Raw genomic sequence first — 15,602 nt, forward strand, 5'->3', positions numbered from 1 at the left:
AGCCGATACCCAGCCATCCGACTTTGTTTTGACATGTCCGAAACTAGGGTTCCCTCGGTTCTTCCACCAAGCAGGGAACTTATAAAAACTCAGTCCCTTGTTAAATTTTCTTCCTTTTCGATCGTGGGTGGCATTGCTGCACCCCCTAACAGTTCACCATGTTTATATATTTCGGCCGACTAAATCAAGCAAGAAACACAGCGAGTTCGTTTTGCGTGTAACAACAGTAGTCACATCGCCTGCAATGCGCTCCCAATATATTACCGACGTCAGCGATGACGCGCCGTGGACGGGTCCTATTTTTCAACATAGGTGCGGCTTATACATGTTTGGTTTTTTTTTCCTGTTTTTTCAATAAATCAATAAAATAATTTATTGATTATAAATGAAATCAATTAATAAGTGTGCCAAGGGTGTCATAGATAAGAAGATGCCGAGCCAGGAGGAAAGGTCACAGCGACACAACGACCAAGTTCAAGTCCCCTATCTAGTCATAGGCGTCAAAGAGGCCTAATTTAACAACGAATAAAGATAATTCTGATTCTGACGACTTACGACTTGCTTAGCCTAAGTGATGACTTGACTTGACTTGCTTGAGATTTAGTGGGGACTTGTTTGACTTGCCACAGTAATTCGGGACTTGCAATTTGAAACATGGTTGAGCAGGTCTGTCACTTTTGATAATTTTTGTTAATCGATTGTTCTATCGATCATTCCATCAATCAATTGAATAATCGGATAGAATTTTTATTTGGCATTAACCGGATTAATGTTTATTAACTCTTTTTTTGTTGTTTATTTGGAATTGTTTAGTGATTTAAAAAATAAAAAAATCTCACGAGGGCAATGGTACTCACCAACCTTTTTGAAACTGATTCAGATACTGATTCAGTCATTTTCCTAAGTAAAAGCACATTTTTTTGAGTAAGTACAAAAGATAATCAGACTGTTCTTATGAAGGCAGACAGAAATCAGAGAATAATTACAGTTGAGAAGATGAAATTAGAAGTTTAGACAACTGAAACAAACAATGGCTTTGAAAGATTACTTGACTATTAACCCATTAAAGTTAATCAGCGCACAACCGCGTTTCTACCAGTAGAGCCGGGAGCACTGTTGCGTCTTTCCTCCCTTAAAGCTGGGAGAGCGTATACTGTACGTCATTTTCTTTTTTTTTCATCCCATTCTCAGTGTCTTAATCAATTAAATGCAGCAGAATATACATGTGACTTGTTCCGGAATTCGTTTGAGTCATAATGGTGGACGCCGTCATCGCGGGAGCTCTGAAATGAGTAACGGCAGTGGTCTAGACGACGCGTTTGTGGACTTTGAGCCAGTCAAATGTAATATATAGTTAAGATATTTCTGTATTTGTAAACAATGACAATATTCACATCTTTGTAACAGATGGTAATTACCACTCGATTTGTTAAATTAAAATAGTGCTTCTCTTGCACTGACACTTTATTTTTACATCTTTGATTGAAAAAGTAAAGATTAATAAAATCGGGCCTGTGTGCAAGCCACATGTCTAAGGTCTCAAATTATTTTGGAATTATGTTTCTGTCTGCTACAGGGGCTGAGATATTAATTATTTTGTAGGTGTTGAATTTCTGGTAAAATTTCAGGTTTTCAAGGGCAATTCCAAAGATTAACTTAGGTTTTGGTCAGCTGTTGAGCCAGGCTCTTTAGGCCTTAATGGGTCAAGTCAAAGATTGGGTAGTTTTCCGGATCAGCAAAAAAATAACAAAAAAAACAAGATAAACAGAACTTTGTCATTTATTTTCTAAAACACTTTAAATTAAAAAAAAAAACCACTGAACTCAAAATGTCAAAGATGGTCGTTTAAATGGTAAATGGTCTGTCACTTGTATAGCGCTTTTCTACCTTTGGTACTCAAAGCGCTTCACAATGTACCTCATCTACCTACTGATGACGCAACATCAGGAGCAACTCGGGGTTCAGTATCTTGCTCAAGGATACTTCATCGTGAGGGATCGAACCCACAACCTCCGGGTTGGCAAACGACCACTCTTCCACTGAGCCAGTTTTTCAAGGTAATTCCAAAGACGACCTTAGGTTTTGGGGAGCTGTTGAGCCAGACGCTTTAGGCTTTAATGAGTTAAAATAGCTGTCTATTAAATTCATAAACAATTTGTTGTCGATTAATCTATTAATTTTGACACCTCTAGACTTGAGGACTTGTGGCTATATACAGTGTATCTAGTTTCATCTATAGTCTGTCATACAAAAAAATTCTCATTTGACACTATTAACTGCTTGTCAGTTAACCATATGCTCAGAGAGCTTCTGCTCACCCTGCATCTGGACCAGGAACTCTGTCTTAATGCGGCGGGCAGCTTCACTCTCGTTCTCATTCCTGGAGCCACACAGAGAGTCAACCTCATCGATGAAGATGATGGAGGGTTTGTGCTGGCGGGCCAGATCGAACAGGTTCTTGACAAGTCTAAAAAAAAGAAAAAAGAAAAGACGAGGATAGATGCAATTATGAAGCTATTTAGGAGGATGACAAATACAAAAAAAGTGGTTGCTGTGGTGAAAAAAGGAGAAGGTGAGAGGAAAGCAATAACGACTTCGGTAGCTATAAGATAAGATAAGATAAGAAGGCCTTTATTGATCCCACAGTGGGGACATTTTCAGTGTTACAGCAGCAAAGATATAGGTCACACAGGGACGGCGGCATAATGTAGCCATTAATGTATAACATTAACAGCAAACATTCAGGATCAAACCTATGTAAATATACGCAGTAACATGTGTATATACACGTGTATATACACACCAACATACATCTACATCAAAAGTATGAGGAACACTCATTTTAGCCTGTACATAGTACAGAGGAAAAATACCATAAGTAAGTGACAGTGCTGCAGTGCTGTAGTGAAATGTAAGGAACAGCATTGGATAAAAATAAAACTAGACTAACAATAGTGGGGAATGTTGAGTATTGCACGGTATTACAATAGTGGGGAATGTTGGGTATTGCACGATATGAGCTCAGGTGCAGGACTGCACAATTGCACTAATGTCCACCAGTTTGTAGAGACTACACAATGTTCTTGTTAAAGAGTCTGACAGCAGCAGGCAAGAAGGAACGGCGGAATCTCTCCTTTGCACAGCGAGGGTGTAACAGTCTGTCACTGATGGAGCTGTGGAGTGCTGTTAGGGTGCCCTGGAGGGGGTGGGCCGGGTTTTCCAGCATTGATGACAGCTTGGCCATCATCCTCCTGTCCCCCACTGAGTCCACAGAGTCCAGGGAGCAGCCCAGGACAGAGTTTGTCCAGCCGCTTCTTGTCCCGGGCCGAGACGCCGCCTGCACAGGTGACCACTTCCTGGAAGATGACCGATGTAACCACCGAGTCATAAAAGTTCCTGAGGAGTGTCCCCTGAACCCCAAAAGACCTCAGTCTCCTGAGTAGGAAGAGTCTGCTCTGACTCTTCCTATAGAGGGCGTCTGTTTTGTCGCTCCAGTCCAGTTTATTGTTCAGATGAACACCCGGGTACTTGTAAGTTGAGACTCTCTCAACATCTGTTCCTCGGATATTCACTGGTGCAGGTGCAGAGTGCTGGCGCCTACCGAAATCCACCACCATTTCTTTGGATTTCCGCGCATTGATCAGGAGGCGGTTCTGCTGGCACCAGTCCACAAAACCCTGAGTAAGTTCTCTGTACTCCCGATCATCTCCGCCTGTGATGAGGCCGACAATCGCAGAGTCGTCAGAGAACTTCTGCAGGTGACAGGTGGGGTGTTGTAGTTGAAGTCAGAGGTGTAGAGGGTGAACAGGAAGGGAGCCAAGACCTGCGGGGCCCCCGTGCTACAGAACAGCACGTCAGACACACAGTCCTGTGTTCTCATATACTGTGGTCGGTTTGTGAGGTAGTCCTGGATCCATGTGGTGAGGTGGTGGGCCACCCCTGCCTGCTCCAGCTTGTCTCCCAAGCTTGATGGTGTTGAAAGCACTGGAGAAATCAAAGAACATGATCCTCACAGTGCTCCTCGCCTTCTCCAGGTGGGAGAGTGAAGTGTGGAGGAGGTAGATGATGGCATCATCCACACTGATGCCAGGCTGATATGCGAACTGGAGTGGGTCCATTGAGGAGCTCACCAGGGGGCGCAGGTGGACGAAGACGAGTATCTCCATGGGTCTTCATCAGGTGAGACGTCAGCGCCACTGGTTTGAAGCTTTTGAGCTCCTTCGGGTGGGGGATCTTTGGCACCAGGACCAGGCAGGATGTTTTCCAAAGCTGGGGGACCCTGCCCAGCTTCAGGCTCAGGTTGAACATGTGCTGGACAATTCCACACAGCTGGTCTGCGCAGGATTTGAGGAGCTGGGGGCTGATGCCATCTGGACCTGCTGCCTTTCTCGTCTTCATCTTCTTCAACTGGTTCTTCACCTGAGATGTTGTGAAGGCCAAGGCTGGGCAGGAGGGAGTGGTGGCTATTTGGTGTAGCTGGGAGCTGGAGACTGTGGAGAAAAGGGCGGAGGGGGTGACACACCCAGCAGGAGGAGTAGGTGGAGGCTGCAGCAGGAGAGACTGAGTGGGGGCAGGCATCTGATCGAAGCTATTGAAAAAGAGGTTCAGCTCATTTGCCCACTGCAGGTCCCCCCCAGTCCGGGTCTTGGGTTGTCCGTGGCCTGAGATGGTCTTCAGGCCCCTCCACCAGACTCCCCTGGCATTATTCTGCAGCAGCTGCTCCTCCATTCTCTTCCTGTAGGACCTTTTCCCTTCTCTGATCCTCCTCCTCAGCTGGCGCTGCACAGTCTTCCGCTCCTCTATGTTGCCTGACGCAAAAGCCCTCCTCTTCTCCTTCAGGAGAGCTTTCATGTGTGGTGTGATCCAGGGTTTGTTGGTGGAGAAACACCTTACTGTCCTGGTGGGTATGGTGTTCTCCATGCAGAAATGTATAGTCTGTAACAGTGTCCGTTAGACTACTAATGTCTTCCCCGTGAGCATCGCTGAATACTTCCCACACAGTTGTGCTAGAGCGGTCCTTTAAGGCCTCCTCGGCCTCTCCAGACCGATCTCTGAACCATGCGGGTCACAGCTGGCTGCCTGCGGACCACAGGTTTGTACACAGACTGGAGAGCCACCAGGTTGTGATCAGCTTTGCCCAGCGGGGTGAGGGGCAGTGATGCGTATGCCTCCTTGGTGTTGGCATAGAAAAGGTTCAGTGTTTTATTGTCTCTGGTGTGGCAGGTGACATACTGTGTGAATGAAGGCAGAGAGGAGGAAGGGGAGGCATGATTGAAGTCACCAGAGATGAGTATCAGGGCATTTGGGTGCTGTGTTTGTAGCCTGCTCACTGCTGCAGTCAAGACACCACAGGCTGTGTCACCGCTGGCAGCGGGGGGGACGTAGACGGTCACCGCGATCACATGACTAAACTCTCGCGGGATGTAGAATGGCCTCATGCAGACAGCTAGCAACTCAATATCCCTGCTGCAAAGCTGCTCCTTAATCGTGATGTGCCCAGGATTACACTATCTATCGTTCACAAACACAGCCAGCCCTCCTCCTTTCCTCTTTCCACTCTCCAGCGTCCTGTCCGCGCATATGATTTGGAAGCCGTCCAAATCTATGACCGCGTTCGGCGTCAGCGCTGTTAGCCACGACTCCGTGAATAGCATCAGGCTAGCCTCCCGGAAGTCCCTCTCATGCCGGTTAAGCGCCGCTAGCTCGTCCATCTTGTTCGGGAGGGATCTAATATTCCCCATGATAACAGACGGGAGGACGGGATGGTATCGTCTCCTCCTTTCCCGGCGTTTAACCCCCGCATGAGATCCCCGTCTCTTCCTCCTCAGCTCACGGGGGATATCGGGTCTCGCCCCGGGAGTCGGCGCAGGGTTAGCACGGAGTGCTAACAGCTGATTCCGGCTGTAAACATTGGGGGCGCGGCTCCGAGCCAAGTCGCCGGACACGATCGCGCAAAAAATAGCCACAAGCAGCAGCAAGAATACCGCAGTTTGGGTGTCCATTGATACGCAAGTTTACGACTATCAACTATATGAAAAAAGTATGAGGTACTTTTAGTAAGGAACAAAAACACACGAAAAGGCTCACCGGTGAGCCGGAGCTGCTGTAGCGGGCTGCCACTCGCGTGGCGCCGGAGCCGGAAATGCGCCGGAACCGGAAATATACAATTTTGGCCCATTTTTACACATTTCCATTTTGTGCCCCCTTATCTCAGAAGGTTAACGTGACTGACTTACTTTTTTTTTTTTTTTTTTTTTTTTTTTTTAAGGGCCCGAAGAGCTACCGCTGCGAGGTCCCTATTGTTTTTGTGGATATTTTTTATTAGTATTACCATTATTATTTTTATTAGTATTAGGGCCCGGGCAGCGACCGCAACAAGGTCCAGGAGGAAATCGAGTTGTGGAGCCGCAAAGCTAATTGTATGCTCCAAGAAGTAAAAGGGGAACAACAAAAATTGATTGACAAACTGGATGATTTGGAATCACGATCTAGACGGAATAACCTATGGATTTATGGCATGCAAGAGAAAGTGGAATCCAAAAGTGACTCGGTTGGGTAGTTTGTGGACAAATGGCTTCATTAGGAATTGTCGATTGGCTGCGAACTACAGATTCAGCGTGCATACCGAGCCTTGGCTCTGAAGCCAAAATCTGACAGTCCCCCAAGATCGACTATCATCTTCTTTCAGCAGTTTACAGTGAAGGAGAAGATTTTTTAAAAAAGCGTGGGAGAAGAAAATTGTCCAATTCGACGGCCACAAGATTTATTTTGATCACGACTACTCTGAGTGGATGCTGAAACGGCGTAAAGCATATATCAATGTCAAGAAAATCTTAAAAACAGAAGGCATTTGATTCCAGACCCCTCTCAACAAGATGCGCATACATTGGGCCAGCGGGGTGACAACGTATGGCAGCGCGGAAGATGGCAACCAGCAACCTGTTGGAGAGAGGATACAAGGTGGACAACGCGGGAGCTGATGACGGGGGGACCACTCTGAAGAAGCTCCAAGCGACCAAGACGGTGACGTGGAAGTACACCGGGAGCGGCCATACCGTGAAGGCGAGCAGTCGCGCACGAGGATGACTGCAAGAATACCAACTCAGGGGAAGAATTGCAGGATTAACTATGTGAGCACTTCCTAATCTACACCAATATTTCTATGACGCACAATTGTGTCATCTGGTCTGTTGGTGTGATGCGGGATACACTGCTAAATGGAAAAATATTGAAGTTTTATCATTAGAAAAGATCCATTCAAACATGCATCGGAGAAATGGAGACCCCTGATTACATAAAAGAACATTTTAATGTCACTTCGGTGATAACGTTAGAGGTATGGTACCTTATTATGAAACAATAGAAAATTGGAAAGGAAATTAGACCACTGAAATGGCTTCTGTTTGATTCTAACTTCATAAGAGAAAATTTGGATGATGGGTTTAGAATTTGGGCAGAAAAGGGTATTATAGCACTATGTACTCTTGTTAAAAGGGGGGAAATGATAAACTTCCAGGAAATAAAAGATACATACAATTTGACTAATAGAGACTTTTTTAGATACTTGCAAATGAGGGATTATTATACCAAAGAAATTAAGAAGGGTAAAGAAGGAATACACCATTAAAAAGATATTCGCACAAGCTTGCCTCCATTCACTGCATTTTAGATTACAGTTAAAGATACTTCAATTTGTCTTCAAATCTTTATATTGCCTCGCCCTAGAGTACCTCTCTGAGCTCCTCCACCTATACACACCTGCCTGTTGTCTACTCCAGCGCTACTGGAGGTGCCGAGTACTAAGCGGAGCCTCAGAGGCGATTGAGCCTTTTCTGTTGCCGGTCCTTCTGTCTGGAATGGCCTTGTGTTAAATGTTAGGCAAGCCCCCTCTTTGTCCACTTTTAAAACTCGTTTTAAGACACATTTTTATTCTTTGTCTTTCGACCCAACACGAGACTGACAGTTCTGCTGGTTCCTTGTGTCTACTGTATATGTGTTAGTATCATTAATGTAACAAATATGGGATGCCAGCCAGGGGTGAACACAGGGGTTGAACCCCCTTTCCTCCGCAGCAGTTGGAAACTAATTAAAACTATGTTTTAATGTGCGTTCAATGTCTGGGTATTGGGATTAGGTCAAAATATTTTCTGAGCGATATGTTGCAAACAAGCATGTCTATTTGTTACCAGCTAGCAAGCTAGGTCCCAGTTTGAAAGTCTTCGACGACGTACAGCAAGATGAGTTTATCCGGCCACAAACGATTTTATAAAGGTTTTACACCATTAAAGTGACTGATGTACTGTGTAGACCAAAAGCCACATACCTTTGCTGTCACGAGACAAAGATGGTTGTGTTGAATGCAGCCAACATGTTTTACCCACCCGGAAACATAGTAATTAAAAGAGTTGAGCCTCTTGACAGCATCAAAGTCTTCCCAAGTGTAGGCACTCTTCTTTATAATCAAGTAATTCACAAGGTTGTGATACCACACTTCAGGGAACAAATTTTCTTTATTTGACCAGTCTAATTTTGGAAGTACATATGGATCTTTCCCTCCAACCCACATCAGTATCTCATCATATCGACTTCGAACAACTGGTTCCAGTGTGTCGATGTAATGGACGAGTGTCCTAATAGTGGCCTTTTTCTCGAAACTAAACATAAGGAGACCAATGACCGAGAGCGTTTACAATGGATAAGGCTTCTCGTCGTGTTTCTCTTCATATAACAGCCCAAGACCGACAAAAACTGACTTTATTAACACAAAGCAAGACAGCCCTCTTCTCTACTCATCCTAAGTCGCTAAGGCAAACCAATTTAATCAAATTTCCTAGATTTAAAGCTGCCCTCTTTTCGAAATGCTTCTTGATATTCTTAGAGTTTATGTTTTCCGAGTGGTCGATGAAGCGCACGCGAATTTGATTGGCTCATTTGACGTTTTGTTGTGCGATGCTGTTGTTGGTATCAGCAAGTCATGTGTTCCTCTTTTAAACTGACTTTAGTAACACAAAACAAGACAGCCCTCGGTCGCTGAGGCAAACCAATTTATTCACATTTCTGAGATTTAAAGCTGCCCTGTTCTAAATGCTTCTTTATAAAACTGCATCGCTGTCTTCCTTGGCCGACTCTTCTGTTACAAACCCATTTACATCTTTTACACAGAATATTTGTGTTCAGGTGACGCTCAAGATTTGGAATCAGTTTCAACGTCATTTCGGTCTTCAGACAGGCTCATTCTCTGCTCTGATTGCCGTGAACCCTGCTTTTCAGCCATCCATGGTAGATGATGCTTTTGTTCTACCAATACAGAGGTATTGGTAGGCTTTGAGGTCTATACATAAATAACATGTTTGCAACCTTTGAACAACTTGTGACTAAATTTGATATACCTTGTAATCATTTCTTTAAGTTCCTGCAGATCCGCAGCTATGTTCACAGCCTGAGTACCTGTTTTCCAACAGTTCCGGATGAGATGGCAATAGACACATTTCTTACTCCTCTCCCCTCTTTTAAGAGGTAGTTTGTCATCAATATATCGCCAGATCAATAACTTGCGAAATATCTCGTTGACCAATATTATAAATCAATCAATCACATTTTATTTATATACCACTTTTCATACATAAAAATGCAACTCAAAGTGCTGTAAAACATCCAAAGCAAAACATTAAAAAAAAAAAAAAAAAAAAAAAATGGCTCTGTCCTAATCAGGAATTAGGTCAGATTATATCAGATGAGCTATGGGAGGCAGAATTTGTCAGAGTACACTCGTCTTTGCTCTGTGCGAGACAGTCTCATTCAGTGTAAGATCATTCACAGGGCACATTGGACGAAAGATAGGCTGTCCAAGATATATCAGGATGTCAGTTTTAATTGTGGATGTTGTCATGGATGCCCAGCCAATCATACAATCATACGTCATGTTCCCGACTTTAAGTAACTTTTGGGTGGAGGTGTTTAATACAATTTCGGAGGTTTGTGGCTCTTTGGTCGAACCAGATCCTTTGATTGAGTTATTTGGAAAATCCTCAAGGTCACTGAAGCTGTCTAAAGGCCTAGATAGACCAAAAAGACGCTGGCCAACAGTGACAGACGCTCACCCCCTGTGGCGTCCGGCCGACTATCGGCACGTCACGCTGGAGGAATACATCGCAACGACAGACAGCGACGCTGACCATTAAAGTACCTTCTGCACATGCATAAGATGCAATACCCTTCCATACCATCAGCGGCGGTAGTCACCATTACTCATGGTTAGAAAAATCCAACCGGAAAGCTGTTGGCCGGGGGCGGATTATAAAAACGTAAAAAATGCATTAAGCTATATTCTTCGCTCACGATGATCTCCCACGCGAAGTAAACCTCCATGTTCATGACACGGTATTGTAAAATACATTGTCAACCCTCGCTCTTGTACTTGTAAGAAGATTAAGGCAGCGGAGGCGTGCTCACTGTTTTTCCGCATTTGTCACTTCCCGTTGGTGCTCCGAGCGCTGTTTTGCTAGCTAACAGCCAATCAGAGTGACCAAATGTCACGACTGGCGACGCCGATTCAACATACGTAAGACGCTTAAAGACGGGTTACGACACTACGACGGTGGCCACTACACCAAACAGATGGCGCATTCAGACGCCACGACACTTCACGACCTCCGACGACAGTTTGGTCTATCAAGCCTTTAGGTTAATCAGCACGTGATTGCCTTTATTACCCTGTTAGCAAGGCGACTGATTTTAATTTGGTGGAAGTCACCAGTCGCCCCATCACATGTACTGTGGATCAAATCCGTCCTGAATTGTACACATCTTGAGAAAATTCGATGTATACTAAGGGGATCTGAGAAGTTTTACGCAAGATGGTCACGCTTTCACTCTTATGCTAGGAACTTGAATTTTACTGATGTCCCTGACTGATCTCTTTGTTTTGTGTTGGGACGTTGATGGCCGCTCCCCTCACCACACTGGAGTAGAGCAGTATTATTACGATGTACATTCTGTGTATGTGTGTATGTTTCCGGAGTGTTACAGTTTTATTGGACTGTGTGGGAGTACACACCGTGGCTGCCCTATATAGTATTGTGTTATTGATTTTGCATGTTTTTTTTTTTCTGCTCAGGAAGTTTTTTTGTTTTTTTTATTTCCCTTTAAAGTATTTGCATTTAGGGTGCTCTATTAATATTTTGTGCACACAGGTTTGTCTTGTTCATGTGCCCTCTGTGACTGAAAATGCAATAAAAAAAAGTAAAAAATTATTTTTAAAAAGTAAAAAATAAATGCTTCTGTATAGTCCCGCGGGTGACACGCGTCCGCTCTACTGCTCACTGTGCACTTCTGAGTGGGATTACGCATCGGCGGTCATTCTGCGCATGCGTCAAATGCGTCAAATATTTTGACGCGATCAATTACAAAATTTAGTTACCGCCCGTTAACGCGGTAAATTTGACAGCACACATTTTATCAAAGTAGCTCTTACTGTGATGTACTTCATTTAAAAAAAATTCAATTCAATTCCAATGTGCCAGTATCCCAATGTGCCAGTAGCCCAACATTGCCAGGGCTGCGAGGGCCCTTAACCCATTAAGGCTGGGAGCACATAACCGCGTTTCTACCACTAGAGCCGGGAGCGCTGTTGCATCTTTCTACCAGAGCTGGGCACTTGACCCTTTTTTGCGAGTCCGTCCGTCCACTAAAATCCACCTCCGCCCTTGCTTAGTCCGACCCTTTTTTTAAAACTCGTCGCCCTACGTCCTCCGCCCCAAAAATGTGCATCCGTACGGGACGGACCGTTCCAATAGGAAATGTGTGTGCGTCGCGCCGGCGAGCAGCAAGTGACGACAACACACAACGAAGACTACAGGATAATGCTCGCTGGGTATGATAATTATGGATGTTCGACACAGGTCAAAAGTGTGGCTGCACTTCATGAAAAAAGACCAAGCTGCTCAGTGCAACACATAAAAAGATTTATCTCATGCAAAGGAGGTTGCACGTCTAATATGATTAAACATCTCAGTTTAAACATGGGGTAGAATTGTTAGTGTATTTGGTGTTTGACTCTTTGCGTCAACCTACCGGTGGTATGAAATTCCTTTCAACCCGTCCTACCAATGCTTAGTGTGCTTGCGCACACATGCTCACAACGCCGACAGTGAGGCGAGGTCGCCAGCTTCGAGACCGACCCTCAGCCAAATGATACGGACTGCACTGCAGTCAGAATCGAATAAGTATACAAGTGAAATATGTTTAATGCCCACATCGAGCACAAGTTCTCGGAATCGAGAATCGTGAGGAACCAGAATCGAATCAAGGAACCGGTATCGCCCAAATTCAAACGATGCCCACCCTTACTAGACGGTTAATCCGACTGACTTCAAACATGGGCTGTACCCCTGGGACAACAACAGGTAAATATTTAAAGTATTCGACATACAAAGAAATACGATGCTGTTTTTGAGGTTCAAAACCAAGACGAAAAATCATTGAACTTTTTACACACATCACCTGGCAAAAACATTCATATTTTAGAGGATTTATTGTGCTATCTCTTAAAAATTGCCCAGTAGTGCCCCCTACAAATTTTTAGCAAAGCACCCCTGGTTGTACGTTTAGCATAAGGCCTGGCAAAAACATTTATATTTTAGAAGGTTCTTGTCCTATATGGCCAACATGGCCAGGGTTGCAAGGGCCTTTTTATAGCTGCTCGTAGCTCTAGTTTTTTATTAATTTTATTTCTTTTATAAATAATCGAAACTAAATGATGTTTGAGCCTTTTTCATAGTCAAGAACATACGTAACCAACAGCGACAACAGTAAGAGCCAAACAGTATTAAAACACTGCTGTCAGTGTCAGGCAAGGAGGATGCAGTACACAGCAACCGGTCGAAATGGTAATGTTGATTAATGTTTTATCAATTACAGTTAAAGTGTTGATATCATTCTGTTGTTGGATAATTATACTTCATAAGTACTTAATCTATCTCAGCAAACAGCTGAGTTTTCTTTACCCATTAAGGACGGGAGTGCATAACCGCGTTTCAACCACTAGAGGCGGGAGCGCTGTTGCGTCTTTCTAACTTTAAAGCCGGGAGTGGATACGTCTGTTTTGCTTTTAAATCCAATTCTCTGTCTGTTAGCCAATTTCATGCATCAGAATATACAAGTGACGGTGTCGGGAGACCGCGGAGGATGTCCCGGAATTTCTTCGAGCCGTAGGCTAATGACGGACGCCGTCGATCACGGGAGCTCTGAAATAAGTAACGGCAGTGATATAGACAACGCGTTTGTGGACTTTGAACCAGTGGAACCAGTCGAACGTGATATATGGTTAATATATATGTTTGTAGACAATGACGATAATCGATGTCTTTGTAACAGAATAGAGGATGGTAATTACCACTCAATTAAAAAAAAATTAAAAATAGTGCTTCTCTTGCACTGACACTGTTATTTTTACATCTTCGATTGAAACAGTAAATAATAAACTCGGGCCTGTGTGAAAGCCACATGTCCAAGCTCTCAAATTCTTTTAGAATTATGTTTCTATCTGCTACAGGGTCTGAGATATCAATTATTTTGGAGGTGTCTAATTTCTGGGAAAACCTGAGGTTTAAGCGGGTGATTCTATAGTCTTAGGTTTTGGGGAGATGTTGCTTTAGGCCTAATGGGTTAAATTAAACACTTTTTAGTTGACGATAGACTTCAAAGTAGTTGAGTAACTCTTGATGCCATGACGTATAAATACGTCTGCAGAATCGTTGTTTGTGGATGCCATGACGTATTAATACGTTTTTAGTGTTTTTTTAATAAAACTATGATGAAGGACTTTGCGCAGGTCGCCAGCAAGTATCAGGGCTTTGAGAATGCTTTCAGTATGAAAATTCACCACTAGATGGCAGGAGCCTTTATTATGTATTAAAGCATTGTTCAGATATTTGAGGCGTGACAAATGCAAAAAAAAAACTGAATCCAAGTGAAAGTTGTGCTTGAAATGCATACTTTCACAAAAAACTCTTTTTCTCAGAATCTTTCTAGGAAACGACTATTTTCAAGGAAACTACCAATGTTCAACTGCTGTTTACTAAAGAATGGTTAAGGGTCGAAACATACTTTTTATCCTAATGAAAGAGTTAGTAAGAGAAAGAGTAGTTTCCATGTTTATATAGCTACAGAACAAAATTTTCTGTAGGCCTTCAAAAATGAGTCAAAATGGTCAAAAATGGCTGGTACCGGCAAGAGCAATTTTTTAACAGTCTGGCATTGAATGAGGTAATATTCACTGGAGGGTAAACATATGAAATGTCTGTAACTAGTAAACTAAGCGGTACGAAAATTGTAACACATTTCAAAAGATCTTGAGGAGGGGAAAAAAAAACTTTTGTCAGTGCAGTGGAAAGCCCATGCTTGGGTTTGCCTTGGGCCCCCAAACGACTAGCTACGCCCCTGTTCATGACAATAAACCGTACATTATTTTACTTCCTCACAGAAACACATCTGGTGATTTTGTCAGTCGAATGAAATGAATTAAAAAAAAAAAGAAAACATACTTCTCACTCTCTCCAAGCCACTTAGACATGAGGTCTGAGGAGGAGACAGAGAAGAAGGTGGAGTTGTTGGCCTCAGTGGCCACAGCCTTGGCCAGGTATGACTTCCCTGTTCCTGGTGGACCAAACAGCAGAATGCCCCTCCATGGCGTCCGCTTACCTGAGAATGTACACATCTTTATGTTAATGTAGGATAAATACACACACGGACAAAATTGATGGTACCAAGTTCTTAGTGTGGAGGAAAATCAGTCCACACTGGTCACAGAAAGAACTTGAATCTGACAAATGTAATAAATAATTTAAAGAGACATTGTGTAGAATTTAGTGCCATCTAAAGATGAACTAACAGAATGAAATGACCTAAGTTTGCATGTACGCACTTTGAAGCACACACACACTACGGTGCTTCAGAGAGACCACACGTCGCAAGCCTTACCGCCAATTTCCTCAACAGAGGTGAAAGCAAAATGTCATCACAAACGACTTCTAGTATTCCCTCAAGTGACGAAGTAAGTGCATTGCATTTGTTACACATGCTGTAGTCATGATGTTGAGGAACTACGTCGCTAAGCTTGTCTCCTTCGGTTATCCATAGCAGAAAGATGGTAGCAAAAATCGCAGTCTCCAGTCGGGGAGTCGCACCCTATGTAATATAATTAAAGATTACAACACCTACAATTATATTTTTAAAAATGTATGTTGATGTGGATAGAACATATTGCTTGCATATTATTGAAATTAATAGTGTTTTTTCAAATGAATGAACAATGAAAAATCCAAGCACTCTACACACTGTCCCTTTAATGAAACTAATGACTGTTGAAAATCAGACATTGCTTTTGAATAGTGGTTCAACAGAATTATAAGAAAAACTCATGAAAAAGGCCTGAACAAAAACATGGGTACCCCTAGAAAATACCATAGAGACATGTTCTACCAAGGTCTAAGTAGCATAAGAAGTGTCTTAAAATTTAAATCAGTCAGTCAGCCTAAAGCAGGGGTGGGCTATTCCTGTCTTGGCGGGGCGGTATCCTGCACATTTCAATCTGGTGGGTTGCA

The 15,602-nt window shown here is 43.4% G+C and overlaps 1 protein-coding gene across 1 annotated transcript in view; it reads right to left on the reverse strand.

The window, feature by feature from the left end:
• Positions 1–15,602, reverse strand: part of vps4a (vacuolar protein sorting 4 homolog A) — an 86,991-nt gene that overhangs the window by 44,958 nt on the left and 26,431 nt on the right. The window contains exons 6-7 of the mRNA XM_086027433.1: positions 14,544–14,700; positions 2,319–2,467 (exon numbers count right to left, since the gene is read on the reverse strand). Coding sequence (XP_085883559.1) covers positions 2,319–2,467; positions 14,544–14,700 — 306 coding nt within the window. The remainder of the gene's footprint in view (positions 1–2,318; positions 2,468–14,543; positions 14,701–15,602) is intronic.

This window comes from Filicampus tigris, chromosome 4 (assembly GCF_054856515.1).
Source record: "Filicampus tigris isolate MCC_2025a chromosome 4, RoL_Ftig_1.0, whole genome shotgun sequence".
Lineage (NCBI taxonomy): Eukaryota > Metazoa > Chordata > Actinopteri > Syngnathiformes > Syngnathidae > Filicampus > Filicampus tigris.